This window comes from Rousettus aegyptiacus, unplaced genomic scaffold, assembly GCF_014176215.1.
Source record: "Rousettus aegyptiacus isolate mRouAeg1 unplaced genomic scaffold, mRouAeg1.p scaffold_m13_p_4, whole genome shotgun sequence".
Lineage (NCBI taxonomy): Eukaryota > Metazoa > Chordata > Mammalia > Chiroptera > Pteropodidae > Rousettus > Rousettus aegyptiacus.
In genome coordinates, this window is record NW_023416307.1 from 103,519,912 (window position 1) to 103,545,108 (window position 25,197).

A 25,197-nucleotide genomic window follows, 5' to 3' on the forward strand; every position below is an offset into this window, starting at 1 on the left:
TGCAGACTCTGGTCTGGTTTCATTGTCTAAACAGAAGACAGAGTGACTTTTCTTGAATGTGAATTTGATATCCTCCACCCTGCTTAAAACTGAGTAAATGAATTCTAAAATCTGGCCAGTAGTTTACAAGCACCTGTGTGGTCTGCTTCCTACTCACCTTTCCATCTTATTTTCACTACTTCCTGCTCATACAAACCCTTTCCTCTTTCAGAGCTTTGGACCATCTTCTCACAGTTTCTTCACGTGTCCATCTCCTTTCTGTCTTCAGGGATCTGCACAGATGTCGCTTCCACAAAGGTCACCACTGAGTCTACTTTCAGGCTCCATAATTTGTCATGGTATTTTATTTCCTTCATAGCACTTCTCACTCTCTGCAATTACATTCTTCATTTATGTGTTCTTGTCCTTCCCTGCCTCCCCTCCTAGGACATAAACGCTGTAGCAGCAAAGAACTTATCTGTGCTGTTGACACAGTACATCTTGGATGTCAGATGTTGCCACCACATTATAAATGCCTAGTGGGAAATTGTTAAATGAATGAACAAAGTACAAGTTCTGCCAATTTCCATGGTAGGAGTTAGATGCAAGTATATGTTTATGCTACCTTAATTTGTTTTTCTGCTATATATAAATAAATAAGGCTTGGCTACTTTTATTAACAATATAAAATGAAGGCGATTTTCCTCTGCAACATGATTGAGGTGGCATACTCTCCTCTAGGGGACAGACAGGCATTTTGAGACAATGCTGCTTAGTGCTTTTTATGTTTTTTTTTTTTTCTGCTGTTGTGTTACTGTACTAATATTTATCAATTTTTTTTTTTTTTTTTTTTTTTTTTTACCTCTCTTTCTTGCTGTTGGCAAGGCAGAAGTCTAAAGTTATGGAGTGAGCTCTCCTTTGGGCATTTACCCTCACTACAAAGAGTTTTACATTTCTTTGCTCCTTAAAAAAATATGTTACTTTTCTGCTGAACCTAGGATAAAAAGAACAAAGCAGTATCTTTGAGAATCTTAATTCTTTTGACTCAGTGAAACCTATTCAAGACTCTCATTCAGAGCTTCGCATTTTCCCTCTAAACCTCATATTCAGTGCAGCTCTTTACCTCGGTACAGAGAAATCTGTGTACCGCCTCCTGCTTCTCCTCCTACCCCAATTAATTTCACCGTTCAGGACCCACTTTTGTGGACTGGGAGGCCATTAACCATTGCTGTCTCATTGAAGAGCACGGGCTCTGGTGTCAGGCACATCTGGATTTGAAAGACGGCTCTGCCTCTAACCAGCTGTTACTCTCAGCAGGCACTTAACTTCTCTGAGCCTTAATTTGCTCATCTGTAAAATGGGCTTCTGCTAGTTTCTTTCTCATAGAGCTGTGGTGAGAAGTACATGAGATAATACTCGTCAAGAGTATAGTATAATTTCTGTAACTTCATCACACTCATACACGTTAGCTAGTATTCAGTGGTTTAAAAATCTAAGACTTTGTCAAGGTACTCCAAGAAGAATTAATTAAAAAATAGGAAACTGCCATGATCCAAATTCCGAAGAGCTAGAAAGCAACTTTCAATTCTTTTTGGTAGGACTGATGCTGTCCCCTACCCCCTTACTGCCTGGAGTCTTAGAGAGGTGTGGCACTATCAGACATGCTTTGTAAGTGGAGCAAAAATGGCGTCAGGCTCCGAGTCTGATACTAGTCTGATTTCATGTAAAGAAGAGTTCAAGTATCATTTCTCTCGATCGGTAAACTTTAAAGTACATTTCTTCTCTAGCCATTTACTCTAATTAAATTCCACATCCCATCCACACTGTATTTTCAGGCACTACACCATCTTTATTAGTGTTCCCAATTTGTCAGCTGCTTTATTTTCTCTTCTTTTTCATGGAAAACTGGTATTTTTAAGTCAGGAATGGTAGTATAGTTTTTGTCTTGTGGTGGTTCCAAGTTCTTTTTCTTGACATAGGATTCACACACTGACCCAGAAAAATCAGTCAGTCAGTCAATCAGTTGAAATAATAGAAAGCTCATGTGTTTTTCTGGCAGATTTGGATTCAAATCTTGCTCTTACTTAACCAGCTGAGTGGCCTTAGATGAGTTACTTAAACTCTTTCACCTTTAAATTTCCTCATGAGTGAGATGGGGATTTCATGGCTCAAACAAGATGAAAAGTAAATCTACTTAGTACAAATAGCACATTTTCAGTTGCTTATCGAATGTGAGATTTGTCTGGCCCTCCCTTTTGTAAATTACTGTTTTTGTCTCTTTTTATGATTGTCGAATGAATTAGTTATAGAGATCCCACTATTACAGTTTAAAAACACCTCCCCTGTGCATTTAAGATGGACAGCAGGCCACCACGGGGACTTTTTTCTGTGATAATCACCTATGATTTTCATTCTAGTGACTGCTGAGTATCTCCTTGTGATACTTTCCCTCCCCTTTTGTATTTCCGTATTAAATAATAATAGCTAACATTTTTTTGAATACTTATTATATACTAGATGCCTTTTCAATTGATTTACATGTAGTAACTCATTTAATCTTCACAACAATGATGAAGATGGGCCCGTTGGTTTTCTCCATTTTGAGAATAAGCCGTCATTTCAGCTGCCTTTTCTCTCATTCTAGAGTGGTAGCCTCCTTCTGTACCTCTACTAGAATATCAGAGCTCAGCCATGGTGGATTAATTAATTGGTTAATCCATACAGTGTGCTACGTGGGGATTACCTAAATGGAGAGGGGTCAGGAGCATTCTAGTTCTAGACAAAAGGGATGCTATATTTTCAGAGGTGACTCCCAAGAAAGGCTCCACACTTCAGTCTGAACACAGAACAAAGCTTAACAGAGTCAGTACCCACCATCCTGCTTTTTCTTCTTTGTCTTACATTATTATTTTTTCCATTCTCTGGGCTTACACTGCTAATGAGGCACTGTTGCTTTTCTTTATTTGTTTCTTTAGCATGTTTTCTTTCTGAAGAAGGAGTTGATATGCTGGCATTATCACATTAAGGACTAAACAAAAGTACTATTATTTTTGTAATTGGTATCATTATCATTATTATTTTTCTTCTTAAAAATAGGATCCCACTTAATCTTTTTTACAGGGCAGCAGTGAAGTGGCTTCTTCATCAGAGCCTGTTTTAAGCAATCAGGCCTTTTATTTTATGATACTCATATTGAGACCTGTCTTTTCATTTACATCAACATGTTTATTTGAAGCCTAGTATTTCCTAGGTAACATGACGGAGGTAGATTTATGGGTGCTAATTTGCATACAGAATGACATTGACCAAAACTAATATAAAACAAAACACACACCAGCTTTCGGCCTGCCACAGCCCACTGAGCATCTGCCCCTTGCCATACCTGTAACCAGAGGGAAATTTTTTTTCTGCCAAGTACAGCTAATTCTTTGTTTGTATTCTGCTGTCATCATTGCTATTGAGAGCTCAAAATTAGGTTTAAGAGCCTCTTCCTATGGAACAGCGGGAGTTTATATGAGAGACGGTAGTTCTGTATAACAGAGAATACAAGCTTTTGCTCCCCCACCCAAGCTACGTTTAGGTAAGGGTATGAGCCCTTCATTTTCCAGACAAGTTAATAATGACTCAAGACTATGTAGTTGGGGTAAAGCCTAGGTTTGATTACTGCCTCTCAATGTTTTTAAGTAGATTGATTTCCATTAAATAAATAATGATTTTTTCTATAATTTTTTAAAAATATAGATTAGGTTAATTCTCCCTTTGATCACCATCTTTCTTCCAGATCTTCCCTCCTCAAATTTATTGGCATTAAACTTGATGAACTTCACCTGGACTTTTGACATATACATTTACTTATATATAGCTCTGTCTTTAAAAGATACAGAATGTTGCTTTATATTTGGACATGTGTGTCTGAAATATAAATGTTATACTATTTTAAATATGAAAGAAATTTGCTGTTTTCTTTTAGTAAGGTGCCTGGGAGAACCATTACTGTTGGGATGTTCATACTTATCATGCTAGACTGGTCACTGTGGCCATTGCAAGTTATTCCCAAGATCCCAATGGTAAACATGTCAGAGGTTTATTTCTCATCCATGCAAATGTGGGCCAAGTGATTCCAAGGCAGAGGTCCTCCACGTAGTAACTCAGTAATTCAGGCTGCTTCAACCCTGTGACTCCACCCTCTCCACATGTGGCTTCCAGATCCTTGTAGCCAACGAAAAGGGTGCTGGAGGGTTGCATGTGGCTTCTTAAAACCTTTGGCACACTAGTTACAAGAGAACTGAGAATATAGGGGAACACATGGATACTGGGTTCTGTGTGATGCCATAGATATTTTAAATGTAGTTAAATATAGTTTGACTATATTGTGGTTTATTCAGCTAGTCTCCTATTCGATGGGCATTTAGGTCACTTCCAACTTTACCCACTAGTATGTACAATACTACACAAAAGATCCCTGTATGTGTCCCTTGTATATGAGTGTTTTGCTAGGTTAGATCTAAAAACTCTACTCTCCAGTCCAGGGGATGTGAGTGTTTTAGTTTTCATAAATGCTGTCAAATTATTTTAGAAGGTATTTTATTTGCATGGGTAGTATATGAGAAGCACAGTTCATGGTACATTCACCAGTGACATTATTAAATCTTCATTGCTTTTGGAAGAATGGTTTCTCATGTTTAATTTCTATTTCCCTGATTACTAGTAAGATTTTGGCTCTTTCTAATACCTTTTTTAGTACTGAGTGAAGCAGTACTACTTTGGAAAGTCAGGCTGAACAGTGAAAGCAAAAAGCCAGTGGGCAGATGTGGCTCACAGATTCTCACTTTGGGGGGAGCCCAGCTCAGTGACATTACTTTCTATATTCCTTTTATTATTTTTTTTCCTCCTGTGATGCTATTTCAATAGTCTCTACACCTCTAATTTTAAAACCATGGGGCGAAGGATGATTTCTCGGTCGTGTCATTTTTTTTTCTGTGTAGCTGTCTAATTTTGTGCTTTGATTTTTGTGTGTGTGTGGGGGGGGAATTTTTGCCTGCTTAGTCATTGTCTTTTTATTTTTTGGTTCTCTTTGTCCTTTCCTTCATTTTTTGTTCTTATTCTTCTGCCTCTGCTCCCCTGTTCCCATAGACCCTTAAATCTTTATGTGATGCTTTTAAGTTGCATTTTCTCCTTTCTCTTTTAGCTTCAAAATGGTTGTTCTTTCTAAGATGGGAACAGTGAAAAGGTCAGTGTACAAGTCCGAAATAAACTGAACCCAGGTGCCCACTCACCCCAGCTGTTTTGAGAACATGATACTGTTCCTAATATGGTCACTTTGGCAAAATCCCTATGAAAAAATTAAAGAAATTGGAATTAGTCTGGTTCTCATCCTCCCTCTGGCTCACTGTAGGGTCCCTAAGCACGTTAAATCCCCTCTTTAGGCCTCAGGATTCCTGACTGTAAAATCAGGAGGTTGGATTTCAGTAGTCTTTTCATGCTTTGGAATCTCGATATATGAGACATGAATGCCTGGGAAACTGCTATAGATTAGGATCCCAGTGTCCCCTTCAGAAGTGAACCACTGCTATTCCCTTCTGTTCCTATGCCTTGGAGAGGCACCTTCAAGCTCTGTGGAGCACCAGGTCTTTTAATAGAATTTAATAGGAGAAGACATAGTTACAAAGGTGTTGGAACCATAGGAAGGCAAAGGAGGTGAAGGAGATGAGGAGGCAGCCCAGAGATTGACAATAGCAGGACTCTTCTACCAGCCCAAGGAGTAGAAGGAGGTGTGGTGTAGTCAGAGGCCAGGACAAGCTGATGGGTGCAGGGTTCGTGGAGCAGGAGACTGTGGGACTGGAATTATGGAAGAAAGAGCTGTCTGGAGGGATCTGGAGCTTTAAATGTGATGAGGTCACTGCAGGAGTTGCTACCCAACTCAGAGAAAGGAAGGCAAAGCCTGGTGTTCTTCCTACCACTGTCTAGTCTCTGAACAGAGTCTCAAATTTAGGCAGCATCTAGTTGGAAAGAGCATGACATCCGAAGGCAAGCAGGCAAATAACTGGCAGGAACAGTGGGAAGGCACAGCATCAGATGATCTTTAAAATTCTTTCCATTGCTCACATTCAAGAGTTCATAGGTTCTGTGGGAGACCATGAATTCTCCTGCCGTGAGGCTTTGAAGAGGTAGCTAGTTGTCTCCCGAGGAGTTGGAATAAACTACTTCTACCATCCTAGTTTCCTAGGACAGCACCTACTCACACCTCCGCCTCCCTCCCTCTCAAAGCCTGGAACAGTTACATTTTTCCTTACAGGTGCTGTGCCTGTGTTTCATGAGAGTTCTATTCCTGTTAGATTTTTGGCCTTTTGAAGATAGGGGCATGATCTTACTCATCCCATCAAAATTGGGCCACTGCCATTCTGACTACTCTTATTATCAAGAGCCTCTAGGAGTGTGGGGTCAGAATACAAATGCAGAGAACCAGCTGTATTACACAGTTAGACAATACTGTTGATCAGAGAAGCTTTACTATGTGACAGCCTCCTGTGATCTTGGGCCAGTGACTTAACCTTAAGCCTGGGCTTTTTATTTATAAGATAGTTATTAGTCAGGACAGGCTACATGCTGTAGGCTATGTTCTGCAACAGTAACAAATAATCCCCTGAATATCAGTGGCTAAAAATTCACAGAAGTTTATTTTTCACTGCATATTCATATGTCGGTCCTCACACTGGTTGATAGATCAGTTGCCATCTTGATACTGCCATTCCTAGATCAAGAGAGAATTTGGATGGGTAGGGGGTTTGGTAATCACATGTTGGTCCAGAGGTGTCACATACCATATGTACTCACAACAAGAACTAGTTACATGGCCTCATCTAACTTTAGCTAAGGCAAGGAAGTGACTAGAAGAAGGAAGCATAGAAATACTTGTTGGTTTTTATTAATGGGAACTATTGAGAAAGATAATCCTACGTGACTTTTCATAATTGTCTTGACTTAGATACATGAGTGCTTAGTATAATGCTTAACACATGGCAAATTCTCAATCAATAGTAGGTAGAACTATTATTGTTATTGTCGTTGTTATTTAGCAGTCAATTATATTTCCAGCATACTTTACACCATCCGTTTGTGTAACATATGTCTCCTCACCTTTTTTCTTCCCTCTGAAAACACAAAAGTAGACAAGTTTCTCTCTAGATTTATCACAAATTCTTAATAAATGAAGTTGAGTTAATGAAGTTTTAGATCTCGTCAGGAACCCTTTTCTTCCAAGTTAAGGGTTGACAAACAGAGGTGATTATTCTATTGGGTGATCACTTTGTGGAGTTATAGCTTAGAATTAACAGTGGCTTTGGAACTCTGTTCACTGTGTTAGGTTTCAATTTAGAGCCACCCGCTTAAGCAGGCTTTCATTTGAGTCAATGCAGAAACAATCAATATATATTATATCTCTATGAAGCTGGCCTCTGAATCAGTTACAATTAGTTTGTAGCAGGTTGCATTAACATCTAAAATTAATACAGTGAGTATTCTTATGAAAAAGAATTGACTATGACTGCACTGTGGCTGTACCTAGTCTTTCTCAAATGTTCTATATTTTTCTTCTTCCTCTGTTAATTGCTTAAAATTGGTATGTCAGCATAGACTTAATCTATTGATCCTTCTCCATTTGGCTTTTAAAATTGGTCCCAGAATATGGCACATATCTAATGATTTATCTTTTCTTTCTTGAGGGGGCTTTTACTAAATGCTTAAAACTTGAATTTTTCTTGGTACGTTATGTGATACGCTATTAAGACTGTTGAGACAATATGTTCATTTTAAAATTTTGTGTTTTTTAAATTACTAATATTTCAAGACTTAAAAATTTAGAAGATTAACAAATCATATGCAGTTATATACTATACAGTAAATGGTGTGAACATTATTTGCCTGATGATTTATTTTTATCCCAGAATATTTATTTATAAAGAAGAAGTGCAGACAACTTCAATATTAAAAACATCATTAACAATATTTATAAGGATAGAACAGAGAGATATTTTTAGGTTTAATCATGTCAAAATTTGAATTTTTTACAAGTGTGTGTAAATTATATTTATTTCAGGCCTGAAAGACTTTTTCTTTTCTATTTTTAGTGAAGGTCAGTTTCTGGGGTTGGAAAATTATCTGAATCAGGGGACAAAAGGCAGGATTGATTTATTTGGACATCTAACTGGTATTTTTTGAGTATGTTCCATATGCCAAGCACTGTCACATTCTTCATAAAGATAAGAAGAAGTTGGAAATAAACTTGCCCTTGAACAGAACCCCATCTAGTTGCAAGATTCTGGATCCTCTTTAAAATGCTTCTTGTCCAAAGAGCTCTATGAGTGCACGGTAGCTTGGGGATCCCAGAAGGAAATGCCACTTTAAAGACATGTCAGAGGTCCTGAAAGCTAATGGTTCCATAATGGTTCCATGTGGTAAAGCCTTGTGGACCTTAATTTATAATCCGTGTAATACTGCCTTGGACATCCACGGGGGCCTTTGATAGAAACTGCTAGGAAGTATGTCAGGTGGTGTTCAGAAACTGCTAGGAAGTATGTCAGTCTTGTGATGAAGTTGTGTGATTGACTTTTTGGTTGGGTTGTTTGTGCATTAATGGCATTGTCATTCTACCCTCTGTGGTTCCTTTGCAGCATGACTTGTGAGTGGAAATGAACTTAAACTAAGCGTGTTCATTTTTTACTGTTTCCCCCTCCCCCTTTTAAAAATCAAGCTTATGGATTTGATAGGGAATGCTGTTGATCTTATTGAATAAAATAAGAATTTATTTGCTCATGTCATTCTGCCCTTTTATTATATTCTTTCAGCACAGATAAAAACTAATTGATAAGCATATATTGGAAAACCACTTCTATGTGATGCTTAATTTAAGCAAGCTTACTTTAATACAGGAGTTTCAGTTTTTAGGAACTAGTTTAATTAGTGGTGAAGTTTTCAGGTTATTGCACTCAACTTTGGTGTGAGAAAGATAATCTCATTAAACACATAATGATTATACCTAGACTCCATTAAAAACTGTGGTAAAGAAATGGATTAGTCTGTGGCCAATTGACCTTAAAGTGTTAAAAAAAATCTTTCCCAAGATAAGTTACAGTGATTAACAGTGTGCATACAGGTGCCGAAATAAGGCCATGAGCTTTATTCAGTGTCTGGGTTTGGAGAGGCATATGCTGTGTAATAGAATGCTTAACATTTTTTAAAATAGCTTTTTATTTTAAAATACTTGTAGACTCACAGGGAGCTGTAAAAATAGAGCAAGAGTCCCATGTACCCTTCACCCAAGCTCCCTTAATGTTGACATCTTACATAGTTTTAGTACAGTCTCAAAACCAAGAAATCTGCATTGGTACATTACTATTAACTAGAAGACAGACTTGACTGAATTTTCATAGTTTGTTAAACTTGCATTCGTGTGTGTGTGTGTGTGTGTGTGTGTGTGTGTGTGTGTGTGTGTATTGCTGTCCTTAGCATTCTGATTGGAAAAACAAGTGCAAGGAATTTTTATAGATTTTTTTTTCTTTTGTCTTTCTAAAATCTGTATTGCTGATTGCCATTTGAGAGTACCTGTAAGACTGGCCATTTAGGATGACTGGTATTTCTCTTATAATTAATAAGCATTCTTACCTCTCTCTCCCAATTTCTCTAGCCATTTCAATTAACCTCCAGACGATGGCTGAACCTACAGGAATACCAGAGCAAGAAACTAATGTCTGACAACGGAGTAAAAGTTCAAAGATTCTTTGTAGCAGACACTGCAAATGAAGCTCAAGAGGCTGCTAAGAAACTAAGTAAGCTTATTCATACTGGGTGAAATATGCTGGCCTAAATTAATGAATTCACAGGTAGTTGTTTCCCACTAGTCAAATTGCTTTTTTGCAGGGTCTACCAACAGTAACAGATAAAGTGGAGAACTTTGAATTACAAAGGCAAAAAAAGCCCAATTAGGAAACTTTATTCTTTTACATGAGAAAGCAGCATATGAGATGTCACTCTGTGGTAATTTTTTTGTGAGTTTTCTAGTAGTCACCGTTTTGCCCAGTTCTCTTATTTGTGGTTTAGTGGCTGGGGTAAATATCATTGAAGAGTATGGAGTGTCAAAGAGAAGGCCATCGCAGGGAAGTCATGAAAGATAGTTGGCATCCATTTTTAAGCTTCTTAGAGCCTGGGGAGCGTTGGCGCTGAGTGGAGAAGAGAAAGGGGAAGAACTTGCATTTTGACTTTGGTTCAGTGTTTGCCTTCCCCCCCCCCCCCCCCCAACATTTATACCTCTATAGCTTTTGCATCAGTACCTTTTCCTTCCTGTGTCTCAGTTTTCTTTTCTGTAAATCAGGATAATGTATTTATCTCTCAATGCTGTTGTGAGTCTTTAAGGTAGACTATACATTGGTATGTGGTAGAAAAATCTCACCAGTTTCCCTAGTTACAGATTGAGAAATTGGGAACTGGATTCTGCTCTCTGTTTTTCAGTGAACTTTCCCCTTGGTTGGCATGTATACTCTCTTGTTAGTCTAGATTAGCACTGTATAGTAGAAATGTAATGTGAGCCACAAGAATATTTTTTAAATATTTAAGTCACCTTATGAAAACTAGAAATGGGTGAAATTAAATTTAATAATACATTTTATTTACCCTAGTATATTCAAAACGTGACCATTTTAACATGTAATTAATATAAAACAATTATCAATGGCATGTTTTATTTTATTTTATTTTTGTCCTAATCTTCACAAATCTGGTTTGTATGTTACACCTCCAGCACATCTCATTTCACGCTGGCCACATTTTGTGTGCTTTATATAGACACACGTGACTGGTGGCTCTCATTGGACAGCTCAAATCTGGACAGTAGAAGGATTTGAATATGCATTATTTGCTTGTGACCTTGGAGAGCATTTGTTTCCCATGAAAAATAAAGAATGGAGCAGCTGCTAACTGGCCTTGCCCAGGCAGCACTGCCAAGTTTGAGAGCACAAGATAGAGGCAGGCTCCATATTTCAGTTTTCCAATTTTCTATACTCTTTTAAGAGTAAGCAGTGAGATACTTCAGCTAGTAATTGTTCTTCTTTTATCTCCCTTTCAAAGTTCCTTCAGATCATTGTACATCAGATCTTTTTCATGTAATATCAGTTGAAATGTATATTTATTCTTTCCTTCCGTAAATATTTGATTGTTGACCATGTATTAGTCACAATGGATACAGCTGTGGAAGATATGTGAGTCTTCTTTCTTCCTAGAACTTATATTCAAAAGAAATTATTTGTAATTTTCAGATGCTAAATCTCGAAATTGAGAGCAACTGATGTTTTAAGGAATGAAAATTAGTTTCGTTTTCAAAAACTATCAAAATAGATTTTTATGCTAAAAAAAAAACCTGTAAAATTAGCCCTAAACCTGGAAGAGTGCTCCTCAGTAAACTCTGGTAATAGACTTGGTAAAGGTTAGTATTCCAACCTGTTTACATGAAAGGATCGATTTTGTTTTACACTCCTGTGATTTGGGGATTGGGTAATGAGAGCAAAGAAATGTAAAGTTCATGTTGGTCCTTGGCCTTCATTTTCCCCATTATTTTCTTAAATGTGCCGAAATACTAGACTTACAGGTCTAAGGGTCCTTCTGAAGGGAATTCTGGAAGCCAGCTGATTACCATTCCTCCCCACCTCCAGATACAGCACAGCTGAGAGGACTTATTTTCAGATTTTCATGGAGATCTGGACTTACTGAATTAATCGGCTTCTTAGTCATAGATTGTTTTGTAAGCATTTATTTAGCCACTGCATTGTGGTTGGGGATTGTATACTGTTTGTAAGATGGAATTTTTGCTCTGGAGTAATGAGCAAGGTGGTGCTTTATGCTAAGGCCAAGGCAAAGGAAGTGGAACAGACAATGAAGCAAGCTTAAATAAATTAAAATGAAAATGAAAATAAACTTTTAAAAAAGGCACTTTGTTTCTTGAGGAGTGATTTTTAGAGAAAATCAAACTGGATAAAATGTTTGAAAATGACATGGCCGTGTGTCACATCCCTGTGACAATCCTTTAGTGGTGTGGTCAGAGCAGGCCTCTTTGTGATACTGCTTAGAGCTGAAAGGGAATTGAGAAAAATGAATCCTAACACCTCTTTGATGAGTGAATGAGTAATCCTCTTACTCAAGGAGCAGTTTTGGTAAAAGGAAGGTCTCATCTGTCTTTTGATCAGAGGGGAGATTTATAGTATTAGAAGAAGAGATCGTACCACATCTACCTGGCTAAAAATGAACTGAGTTGATAGTAAATATAAAAGGAAGTCTGTATGTCACTGAGGTTGCCTAGAGAAAGCAAAATAAGAAGAATCTGGCAAAACGTCAGTGTTCGTATTCTTGTCGTTACAAGATTGACAAGGATCAAGAGCACAATTTAAGTTTTACCATATTGGTTTTAAGTTAAGGTTAACACTGTCGCACACATATATCTTTCTGATTGTCCTAAATATGGGGCTTCCACTTTATAATTATGATATTTTAACGGGGGGAAATTATATGGAAGTATAATATGCCTAACATTCGGTAAGTGCTATATAAGATTTTATTGCTCACATCGTCATCATTATCAGCATATAATTTCAGGAGGTTCATTGCTGTCATGATTCAGACTTATAGACAAATTTGAGACATGTGATGATTAATATCCTATTGATCATGTTTTATGAGAGCTCATATTTTGATTTGAAAAGTTTGTAAATGATTGAAATACATTTACTCACTTTTCTACTTTATATTTGGATGTGTTTCAAAATGACATTTTATACAATATTTTGAAAATAGTTGTTGACATTAGACATGCCTATGATTCCAATAACCTGTTGATGAACTTACAAATCTCTTTGTGTCCGAACCACATTCCTAGTTGTCTGTTGGCCATCCATTTATGGGTGTCTCCATGTCTCTTGGAGCAAATGGAACTTGTCATTTCTCCATTGCTCTAAACCTTCTTTTCCTCTTGTGTTCCTCCTCTCCTTACCCAGCTGAGATACCTTCCAGATCATCACTAATGCCTCTCATGTCTACCATATTCAATAATTTGCCAAATACTGCCATTTTTACTGCAGTATTGTTATTTTACAAAACAAGGAACCAGGCAAGATAAGGTTAAAAACTAGCCAAGGTTGTACAGCTAATAATTGACAAAGATGGGATTTCTACCCAGCCAGATTAGATTTAATCTCCTCTCCAACCACTTTTTCTTTTTTGCTAACTTGATGATAATGCTCTTAGGAGATTATTATGTGTGAGTCAGCATTTTTAAGATAGAGAAATACATGTTAATAAAATTAGAAGATTGAATTAAACTGAATGTGGCAGGTTCCAAAACGCAATTTATAGAAACTGTGTAATCTGCAGATATTTTCTTAATGAATCATTTTGTTGTATCTCTTTGGGCAATAGAGCATTTCGTTGTATAGTTATGGAAAGCTTGTTAATTTGAACATTTATTTAAAATGGGTAATGTAAACCTTTTGTTTCTGAAACACAATTCATAATGATAAGAATCAAATAATAGCCTAATTTTCTTGCAAGAAAATGGACTGATCTGATTGAGAGAGTAAATTTGGTTTGATGAAATTAAGTTTTAATATTCCATGTCCATAATATTAATATGGATAATATTTATTTCTGTAGCAGTTTGTAATGAGCTACCTTTTGTAATCATGCTTTAAAGAATGGATTGTTTTTCTTGCACAATTTTCTGAGGAGGTTTATTAACTACATACTTCTCTCCTCTCTGGGTTAAATTTAATATATATAGTCAACAGATAATTTTATATATACATATATATATAATTATATATATAATTATAATACCCACTGTGTGCATGACTAATCTTGATGTTGCCTTTCAATTCTCTTTAAGATGAGCGAAGGAATGTGTCTCACATAACTCAAAAGGCCTGTCTTGAAGAGTATTTGCATGTAAGTGTAGATGAAACTTAACTAGGACCACTATTTTTTAGTTTTTGGTATCTTCACAATTTATTAATTATTTAATTTATGTTATCTTGAGACTCAACATGTGATTAAGCTAGAAGATTGTATTTCGAAAACTCACAGTTTTATTTTTATTTTTTTTGCCAGAAAAGAAATTGAAATATGAATGGAGAAATTAACCTTCTCTGAGCTAATGACGTGCATCCTAAAATGGAGATAAGGAGCTTTATTAAATTTGCTGAGCTTTGGATTGCTTTTAGCTAGAGCATGTTTTCATTTGCCAGTATGATAACTTATTTTTTCCTTTTACATGTAAACACATCTTAAAGCCCATGAATTACTTACACCACTAAGGAACTGCATTTTATGGGAAAAGGGAACTGCTACTCATTGACTACTGATGGACATGTACTATTAATTCTGCAGGCAGTTGCAGCCTCCTTGATTGTGGAAGCTTTTTCATATCACATTTGGTGGTTAGGTCCTTGCCAAAAGATCTTATAACCTTTGTATTGAGATGATGGTCATGATTGTCTTATAATGACAGGCAAGGATAATGTAACCACACACTTAACTGCCCGCATACTTCATTTCTTTACTATAGCTATTTTCTGTGATTGCCATTGGAAATAAAACCTGTCCCAGGAGGAATTATAAAGTTAGGCTTAACTGTTAAGTTCAAAATGATCATAATATGTATAACTAAACTATGTAGGCAGGCCTTGACAACTAGAAAGCAAATGCACCTGGGAACTCTTCCTCCAACTAGAGTAGCTGAACACCATGTCTTATTGCAAGTTCAAGCTTTTTTGATAAATGACTGTCCCACAGAGTCCACTACAGGTAGATCAACAAACTTCCGTAGAAATGAAAATGAGGAAATGAGAGTGGAGATTGTAACTGTGATTGTTGTGGTTTTATTGTAGTCTCATGATTATAACCATTTTTATTTTTTTCCTTTTTGTCCTTATAATCTCACGCTTGTATTTTATGTACATAAAAACGCCTTGTTAACTAATGTCTAACATAGTTAAACAGTTTCCTTGAGTGAACTCTAAGAACAGACTTCAGAGGGAGCTACCTTATTTCTCAGACTGGTGAGTGCCAGAATATTGACTGCAAAATCCTCCCCAGACTTCTGCTTAATCAGCTCCAGGTTGCTTATCATAGCAGGACAGTTTTCATGCTGACTCCTACCCCAAAAAGAGGCGCTCCCCACCCCCTCTTTGTTTGTTAATCCTTTTGTTGCACTTGCCTCCCCTCCTGGTGGCCTGAGAAAGAAAGCAAAAGGGAGTAGACAAGATAGATGTCCTTGGCCACGCCCTCCCTTCCAGGATGCAGCCCCCCTCCCTGGGGCTTTGGAATTTCTCCCTCATCCTTTGCTCAGCCATCCCTGTAATAATAACCCCTGCCTGCACTGAAACGGCAAGACAGCCTTTGTGACAGCAGTCCACAGTCTTCTCAGGGTGCGGGCTCTTGAATAGACCTGTTTTCCTTCTACCAAACTCTGTCCCTCGAGTTATTGGCTTATAGGTGTCAAGCAGATAGACCTGAGTTCAGTAACAATAATTCTGATTTCTCTGTATTAAATCTTCATGTTACCACCATATCAGCTGCCCATTACTTTGAATCTGGAGTCAGGAATGCAGAGAAGCTAGGTTGATGACAAATGCGAGCTGTCAGAGGTTGTAGCCATGTCTGTGTCTGCTTTCCAAAAATAATAGTGATGTCCTTATGAGATAGATGGTTTCCATGGTGAGATTGACTGTGATCCTGGCTGCCGCTGTCTCCCTTTGGTTCCTTCCATTTTCTGAGCCTCATTCTCCCACCTCCTTGGTGATTATGTGAGCTTCCCAATATCTTTTTTGTGATTTACTTCATGCTTATTTCAGTTGGAGTCAATTTCTATTGCTTGTTGCTAAGACCTCTGACTATCCAGACAAAATGTTTATAGTAAATGCTCAATAAATATTATTGTTATTCAGAAAATTTTGACTTGATAATGTTTACTAACAAATCCTCCTTAAAGGAATACCTGAATTGGCATTAAAAGCTTTCCCTGTGTTTCTGAAGAGGTTCGCATTTCTTATTGTATATATTTTTGCAAAGAGATCCTCCTATTATAAAATGTTCTTTTCTTTCTGAGTCTGCAAATATAAAATGAGTTTCTTTGGTCTGCTCCTTAGAATTTCTCTGTGCTAGAATAACTTTTTTTTCCTCTAATTGTCCTGTGGTTTTCACTGAATAGAAGCAGCAAGAAACCTATAGAGTGAAGGGCGAGATGCAGGCAGGTTGTGGGCAGGCACGCTTTATGGAAGTGCATGTGTAGCTTCCTATCAGTTTCTTTAGAAACAGTGCTTTGAAAGTCAATGCTTTAACTTAAATTTTGTCAGTATAATAAAGCAAGAATTAATTCTTTTCACATTTTAACCAATAAAAACCATGGTGGTGGCATTTAACCTTTGACTTCCTGCCATGTACCTGGCATCCTACTGATCATTTTGTGAGTGAGTGCTCCTGTAATCCTCATTTAAACCAAAAGGAAGGCTTTCTTTTAGGGACTGGTTCTGAATATTACCACATCTCTGCCTACCCATGATTGTGTTACCACGGTAACTGACATAATTTCACTTCTGTCTTTTCATTGTATCTTTAATGGAGTTATTTATTAACATGTTTTTTTTTTTTTTTTTAAGCTACCTCATTGTGGATGAACAAAGAAGTTGTGCACATGGCCTCATTTTCCAGGACTTTTCTGTGAATTATTTTGCACAGGGGAGTCTTCGACTCACCCCAGTGTAGTCTGGTAGTTCTGAATGCCCACAGGCTACCTTATGGGATTGTAAGTGTAGAAAAACTGCCTGGGGTAAGGGGCATAGGTGTTAGTTCTATATTATCTGTCTTTCTGGATATGTTGGTCTTTTTAAAGAAATCACAACAAATATTTGCTCATTATAAAAGGAGTATGTATATTACTTTGACTTTGGAAAATACAGAAAAGTACAAAAAAGTATAAACCTCCTTCTATCTCGTCATCCAGAAAGAACTTGACTACTTATTAACATATTTTCTTCCATTTTCCTTATGGAAAATTCATTCAGTCAGCAACCTTAATTTCTATGTGCATATTTACATAAATATAATTGAGAAAGGATGTTTATTTTTAAATTTGGGAAAATAACTATGCATACATCTGCATCATACTTTTAAAATTCCACTTATAACACAGACATTACCCAAGTATTAAATATATATATTTTTAAATTGTTTTAATTGTTGTATGGTAGTCTCTAGATTGATTGTTATTTCCTATTATGTTTTATTTAGGTATCTTTTTGTTTTAGTATGTTAGGTAATACGAGCTTCTGTAGCCTATAAACTGCCTTATTCTCAGTAGCTTACTATAATAGTTATTTCTTTATCACATAAAAGTCCAATGTGGTGTTCATCTGTCTCTTAAGGTGTCTCACAGATCCAGGGTCCATTCATCATTTCACTCTTCAACATGAGGCTTTCAAAGATGACCTGGGCATCTGGGCATTGTGTTCTTTTCAGCCACTTAAAAGGCAAAAAGAGCATGGAGGATCGCATGTGGAGATTTTGCAGGGACCACATCAGTTCTCATCACATTCTGTTGGGTAAAATTCATCAGATGGTCACAGTGAACTGCAGGAGAGACTGGCAATATAATCTCAATGCACATTTAGGAAGAAGAGGAAAGGGGTTTCGTGATCATGTAGCAGTCTCTAGCATTTAGAATTTGGGGAAAATTTGTCTCTGCTTCTTGGCTTAGAACAGGTATGGACTACACAGTGAGAACACAACTCTTATCCCAGCTCTACTTTGATCACTTGAGCTACTATTTAATTGATTATGGTGATACATACTTCAAGGAATGATTCAGATAAAGACAAACATAGCACATGCCTCATACAAATAAGGCACTCACCAATTTCCCTTCCGTTTCTTAATTTTGGTCTAAACAGTGTGAGTTTCAAGCCATCATAAAAGGAATATAGTAAGTTATTAAAAACATCAACAGCAGATAAAAAATAAAAATTCTCTGCTTTTGCAGTAACATTCGAGCGTTAAACCATATTTCGTGTACGGCTTGTCAGATGATTTGATAATATATTACTTATATACCGTTGGTTGATATTTTCTAGGGAGACAGTGGTCTATGGAATCAAAGGTTGCATAATTTTGAAAGAAAATGAAAATTGTGCTTTCTTTACATTGCAACAGAATAAAGACTACCTAAGGAATTTGCTTTTAAGATGCTATGCTATTCCCCAAGGTGGTTGTTACAGGAATTGGCAGGGTTTAACAGATATGCATAAATAGTACCAGGGCTCCACTTGACTTTTCTAGGTTACCTACAAAAAAGTCAAGAAATGACTTGAGGAAGTTTAAAAAAATGTATCGCTTGATCTACCTCAGGAAGAAAACAAAATGAATAAACAAGCTACCTCAATTATGTATTTTTTTTCTTTTATTCAACGTGGAACAAGCTAAGGGATTTGTGAGTCTATTGTTTTTCTCAAATTAAATGTGGGCCAAGTATTAGAATATTTTTTTGTCTTCAGGCTTTTGTTTGAGTGAATATACCAGTCACTTCAGTATGGGGAAAAGGAAGCAGATGGGATATGGATAACAAGGGAGACATAACTGTGTTAAAGTATTTGATATGCAAAAATCAAACTGTTCCCAGGCTTCAGGTGCTACATGTATCACTGAAAAACAACTTCACACAAATGTATATTTTATTTATAAATAACCTACACATGAGCATCATAAGATGAGAAAAATCTAGATAGCTTTATAACTTTCCTCTTGCTCAGAATTACTCACTATTCTTCTCTGTTTAGCAGATTCAACATAAAACTCACATGGCAAGTTGTACATGACATGGTGCAGTCTGCCACACTGTGCCCCTTTGTGCTGGTTCTCAGTGTGTGTCCACATCAGTTAACTTCTTGGCTTTGGCCAGGTTTTTGCATTCACAGAGTGCCTTCTAGCCTAGTGGGGTTCACTCGGAGTTGGCCTTAAATTAAGATCCTGCGTCTGCCGCATGCTAGCTAGGCCAGTGATTTGACCTTGGGAATCCTCAGTTCTTCCATCTGTAAAATGAGTTAAGTAATAATACCTGCCTTTTAGGTGAGCCATGAAAGTGAAATAAAGTCTTGTATGTAGAAGGTTAAGCAGAGTTGTATATCCTAAAGTCTCAATATTGGGTAGCTGGGATGATTATCATTATTATTACCCATTTATTTTGGTCCAGCCTCACTGTCCCCTCTTGGTAATATCTTCTGGGAGGCACCATCATGGTGTTTAAGAAGGTGGGATCTGAGGGAGACTGCCTTGGTATCAGACCTAGCTCCATCCCTTTATTAGATGTGTTTTTACTTCTCTAGGGTTCCATTTCCTCATCTGTAAAATATGGGATGCCAGTTGTATCTACTGATGGATTTGGTGGGAGGAGCAATGTAGGCCCTAATTCAGTGTCTGTACAGTGTCCCGACTCATAGGAACTTGGGCACATGTATTTATTATGTGTATATATTCAAATGAGATACATTGACATATTAGTTTCAGTTATACATGTATATGTCGTGATATGGTCACTATATTAAGTCTAGTTAACATCCATCAGCGCACATAGTTACACATTTTTTGTGAGAACTTTTAAGATATCTCTCAGAAACTTTCAAATATATAGTACAGTATTATTAATTGTAGTCACCACACTCATTATATCCTCATGCCTTGTTTAGTTTATAACTGGAAGTTTGTACCTTTTGATTTCCTTCACCCATTTTACCCACTCCCCACCCCTCACCTCTGGCAAACATCAATCTGTTCTTTGTTCTATGAGTTTAGATTTTTTTTAGATTCCAAATATAAGTGAGATCATATGATATTGTCTTTGACTTATTCACTTAGCATAATGCCCTCAAGGTATAGACTGTGAGGTCACAAATGACAGGATTTCTTTCTTTTTTTTATAGCTGAATATTCCCTTGTGTGTGTGAGAGAGAGAGACACGTTTCCTTTATCCATTCATTCACCAGTGGACACTTAGGCTGTTTCTATATCTTCACTATTGTAAATAATGCTACAGTAAACATGGGGGGTGCAAATACCTTTTTGCGTTAGGGTTTTGTTTCCTTTGGATACATACCCAAAGGTGGAATTGCTGTATCTTATAGTAGTTCTAGTTTTAATTTTTTGAGGAACTTCCATGCTGTTTTCCATAGTGGTTATACCAATTTACATTCCCACCAGCAACATAGATGTTGTTATTGTACTGCTGTGGTTTTTGCCATATGGTAAGTGGTATGTTCCACATCTCAATGTACATGGGATGGGCAGAGGATAATTTAACCTGTGTGGTCTGTATGCCGAAATGAGGAAGCACATTTTTTATGAGATAGTTGTAGGCTGACCTTTCACACAATACTTTTTGTGTAAGAAATAGGTTATGTGTGTTCTCACAAACCAGCACAGGAGCTTCAAGAGTCATCTGGAATTTAACATTTTCATAAGTGTCTCTTAGCATAGATGACCATTCCTTTTGGTTTGCCTGAGACAAACTTAGATACATCTATTATTCTAGAAGTATTCTCTTACTACAAGCAATCACATTCACTCTCAAAGCTGTCTCCATTTAAACAAAGTATTTGATCATCTTACTTGAAGAGAAACTTTAAGTTGGATTCCTCCTCGATAGCAACTGTGCTTAAGGTAGAGCCTGTTTAGTAGGACAGAATATGATAACTGTAAGTATTATCCAATTAATTCATGCAGCCTTTCAATGAAGGATGAACAGCAGATCAAAGGGCCTTCCTGAAACTGTTAGGCATGACTGCAGGGAGTAGGGTATAAAAACATTTGGGGAGGATAAGGCTTGATTCTATGTTCCAGGGCCAAGGCTGTTTCCCATTCACCTTTGCATTCCTGGTACCTCAAACATAGTATGTGTTCCATAAATGGTTAAAGAATGGGAAAATCAGGAAGAGAACAAACACCCCAAGGAACCTTCCATCCAGGTTAACAGTTACCAAGAAAGATGTCTCTAATGTACTCACCCAATGAGTTTTCTCTAATGCTATTGAGTCATGTCCTTAAGCTTGATTTAGAGAGAAGGCAAAACTAAGGGAGCAGCAGTCCCATGGGCCATGGTGGGAAGATGGGAAGTCATGAAGAGAGACGTCAGCTTCATCTGATGCCAGCCTTCTGGCAGAAATTGGTCCTGGGTTCTCTTCAGGCCGGTCTTCCTGTCTAATGCACAAAACAGTCTTTTTCAGAATGTGAGATGTCTTCTAGTGTTGCCAGGAATTAGTCAACATAGATAAAGAGCTTCACCTTCTGCCAGGTTTTCTATGCGTTCTAGCAGGTCACGTTAATGAAAGTCCCTGGGCCATAGTGGCTTTTTACTCTACTTATATAAACCAACTCTTCTTTCAGTTATAGGATCTTGGAAATGTGTTCATTTTAGTTGAAAGGTACCCCCAGTATTCTCATTTCAGTGCCATTTTTATCATTAGCGCCTCTAAGAAAAAAGATATTCTACAGTATTAGACAGTAGCTTTTCATACTTGTGAGAGCTATATGTTTGTTTACTTTGATAAGGAGATATCAGGAGGGCTCAACAACAACAACAAAAAAAAAACATGTGAAATAAGTAATTTTTGTGTGTGTGTGTTATAACATTTTTTTTCTTTTTGGGTCTCCTGGAAATGATCCCTCAAAGTGATTGATGAGAAATTGGTAATGCTGTCTTTGAAGAAAAAAGTTATAACTTACTTTGCTCATTGTGTGTCAAGGTAGTTACTTGTAGGAAAGAGAAGCGTTCTGCCTGAGGAAAGTGTAGGCAGCCTTCTGAGATAGGTATCTGTGGAAAGCCCCTCAAGGGGAACTGCTTTCAGTAAACCCCAGATCTCCTTGTTTTTGTAGGTTGGGAAACTTTGGGTCTTCAATCAGAATTCATCAAACTAAGGTTAGGCACTCACCAACCAAACTTAGGAGAATGATGTATACACCAGAATGCCAATGGGCACATTTACAAAATGAAATGTTTTTCTCATGACTGACACATTTATATCTGCCATCTTGATTGATGTCTTAGAAGATAATTTTTTTTTTACTTTTACAAGATCTTTTTCCCTTTTTAAGCTTCTAGGACACTTCAACGGAAGCTGAGGCTTTCATTTATTCATGTTCCCAGAAAATATTTATTGGGCATGTGTACTAGGTGGTGGAAAATATAGCAGTTGATGTCTTGAGAACTCAGTGTGTGTTTAATAAATGCTATTAAGTGTTTTGCATGCTTTGTCTCACTGGCCTCATAAAACATTTTTGAGATATGTCATCATCCTCATTTTTGTTGATAGAAAAATCTTCTAAGAGACCCTAAGAAGTCCACATAAGCTGGATTCTGAGGTCCCACCTTCAGTAATTACACTAGTGGGCTTCACAAATTCCAGGCAGAATGAACTATCTCTCAGTGACAGAAAGCAAAATCAAGGGCCCTTTACTTCTGAGCTCAGAGCCAAGGGACCAGGGCCTCTAGCAGCCAGAGCCCTGCACATGAGGTTGCTTGCCTTTACCCAGGGACTCTGATCCATCTTTTTATACCCTCTTGCTTCCTAAATCTTAGGCCAAAGCACTCTAGACTGGGCAGGCTCCCACCAAAGCACTCCCTTTCTGATTGAAACCTGTCTGATATCCTATTTCTTTCCCTCTTGGATTGATTTTATTAGAAATCTCAGGAGTCCTAGTGTCTCCCGGTCTCTTGACATGAACACTGCAAGCAGTACTCATTAGCTGAACCAGGAACTGGGTCTATTGTGGTTCACATTACAAAAATATTCTTAACATAGAAACACATCACTGTCATTCAATGCCCTTTAACTTTACAGTGGTCGAAGTTTAAAGGGGTCTTTTGTGAACACTGAAATCCCTAAAGGTGGATAGCTAAAATTTTCCACTTGGCCAATAGTGTGGAACTGTAACTAAATGATATTGATCGATACTTCCCTTTGTTTCTGTTTTAAATTCTATAGCTAAAAGGCCTATAATTTTACATTAGGCCAAACAACTTTTTGTTTGTTCAGCTTTCTTTGATTTAAGCAATGTAGTTTTGGTGGTGATGGTGATGGTGGTGGTGGGGAGCTGTTATAGGAGTTTGATGTTGAAGTACTGTTTCATTTAGAAAGAGTGATACAACTATAAGTCTGGCATAATTCTCTCTTGTTTTTATCAACTTATGTCAGCTAACTTTTTTTTTCTACATTAAATCCTTTTTGAACTTTTAATTTAAAAAGGTATCAGTGATTGATAGACATTATCTATAGCTCTCTTGTCTTATCAGTTTTCACCTTCTGTTTTCAATAAGAAAAATCTTTTATACCTCAGACCACAAGAGTATCAGATTAACTGATTTTCTGGATCATTGGGCACCATTCAGTTGATATTCAGCAACTTATTAAAAAATATTTGAACATTTGAATTTGGTGGGTATACAGGGTACATACAGAAGTAATTTACAGATTAATTTACAGATTAATACATACAGAAATAATTTACAGAGAAGTGCTGCGACAGAAATGAACAAGTGGTAAAATCATGGAGGATTTAGGATGGTCAAGGAAGTCTCTGAGGTGGTGATTTTAAGCCGACACACAAGGACAGAAAGAGGTAGGTAAGAGAAGAACCATGAGGTGTTTTAGGCAGAGATCCTGAATTGGAAACAGCTTTGCCAATTTGAAAATCAGGCCAGTGAGATTGAAATTTAGAAAAGGACAGAGGGGTGAGATTTGAGAGGAAGGCAAGAGTAAGCTTTGTAGACCTAGGTAAGTATTTTGGATTTTATTCTAAGTGAAATGGGAAGCTGCTGAAAGATTTTGATAAAATTCATATCAATTAGGTATCTCATTAATGTAGAGGCCATGCTGTTCCAAAACTCAATGAGTCATTTGCCTTTGCTCAAATGTCTGTATATTGGCCTATCCAGGGCCTCACTGGCTGTGGCTGCAAGCTGCTGATTGGGTCCAGGTGTGCTCCTTGTGAATCTCATCCTCTTTGTACTAGCAGACTACCTAGGGCATATCTTCACAGAGAAATGTCAAAAAAACAAACAAACAAATAAAAAACAAAACGAAAACAAAAAAACCTAACCACAGGTATGTTTCAAGCCTCTGCTTATATCGTATCTGCTAACATCCTACTGGTGAGCCCAGAGTCAAAGGACCAGGACCACTAGTGGAAAGAACTGAATGGGCACTTGGCACAGGGTGTGCATCTAAGGAGGGGTGAAGAGTGAGGTCATGATTCATTCGAGCACAAGCAATATCTATTTATAGAAAAAGTTCTCCATAGATGAGATGACCAACTGTCCTGGATTTTCCAGTAGCAAGGGGTTTCCTGGGATATGGGACTTTCAGTGCTTAAAACCAAGAAAGTCCCAGGCTGACTGGGATGAGTTGTTCTCTATCATGAACTGTCCTATGGTGAATGGGCCACAGGAAGGAGTAGGCTGTTGTGATCATCCAAGTGAGACAAGATAGTGGTTTGGATGATGAAGGTGGCAGAAGAGCTAGAGAAAAGTGGATATGTATATCTTTGGGCTATATTTTGGAGTTAGAGCTCATAGGGCTTTCTGATGTATGGAATGTGGCAGGTGAAGAAATAAGTTGAGAATATGTTAGACTAACTGAATATGGTATTTGCTAGAGTATGATCTGAATGACGTATAGTATAGAATAACAAATTTTAATAATCATTGCAAGAATATTATAATAAACCAGTACTTGCAAATACATTCTATATTATAGTAACACAATAGGGCATTTTTGTTTGAAAGTATGACAAAGAAATCAGTGGAATAAATGCGGAGGTTGCTGTATACAGACCTAGTCCTATAATAATGTAAACAGATTGTCTTAGAACAGTGATTGCCACTGACAAAGTGAATCTTTCTAATAGCCTGCCTCAGCTACCCCAGTTCACCAGAGCACTTTGTTTCTATGGTAAGCAAGAAAGCCATGGATATTGAAAAATCGGTCCAGTTCTCTTCAGTTTAAATTTCCAATATAGTATCTCGGGTGGGTGACTGTATTTGGTGTGGTAGAAAGAATATTTGAATAGGATTTAGAAGGTCTTAATTTGTGTTGTGGCTTTCATATTACAGTCATTCCCTTCCCTCCTTTTTAGGGGTGTGAT

The 25,197-nt window shown here is 37.3% G+C and overlaps 1 protein-coding gene across 3 annotated transcripts in view; it reads left to right on the forward strand.

Annotated features, from left to right (window-relative positions):
* Window positions 1-25,197, forward strand: part of SUCLG2 (succinate-CoA ligase GDP-forming subunit beta) — a 243,752-nt gene that overhangs the window by 44,805 nt on the left and 173,750 nt on the right. For all 3 annotated transcript variants that reach the window (XM_016150231.2, XM_016150229.2, XM_016150232.2), the window contains one exon: window positions 9,662-9,803. In XM_016150231.2, the coding sequence (XP_016005717.2) occupies window positions 9,662-9,803 (142 nt within the window). The remainder of the gene's footprint in view (window positions 1-9,661; window positions 9,804-25,197) is intronic.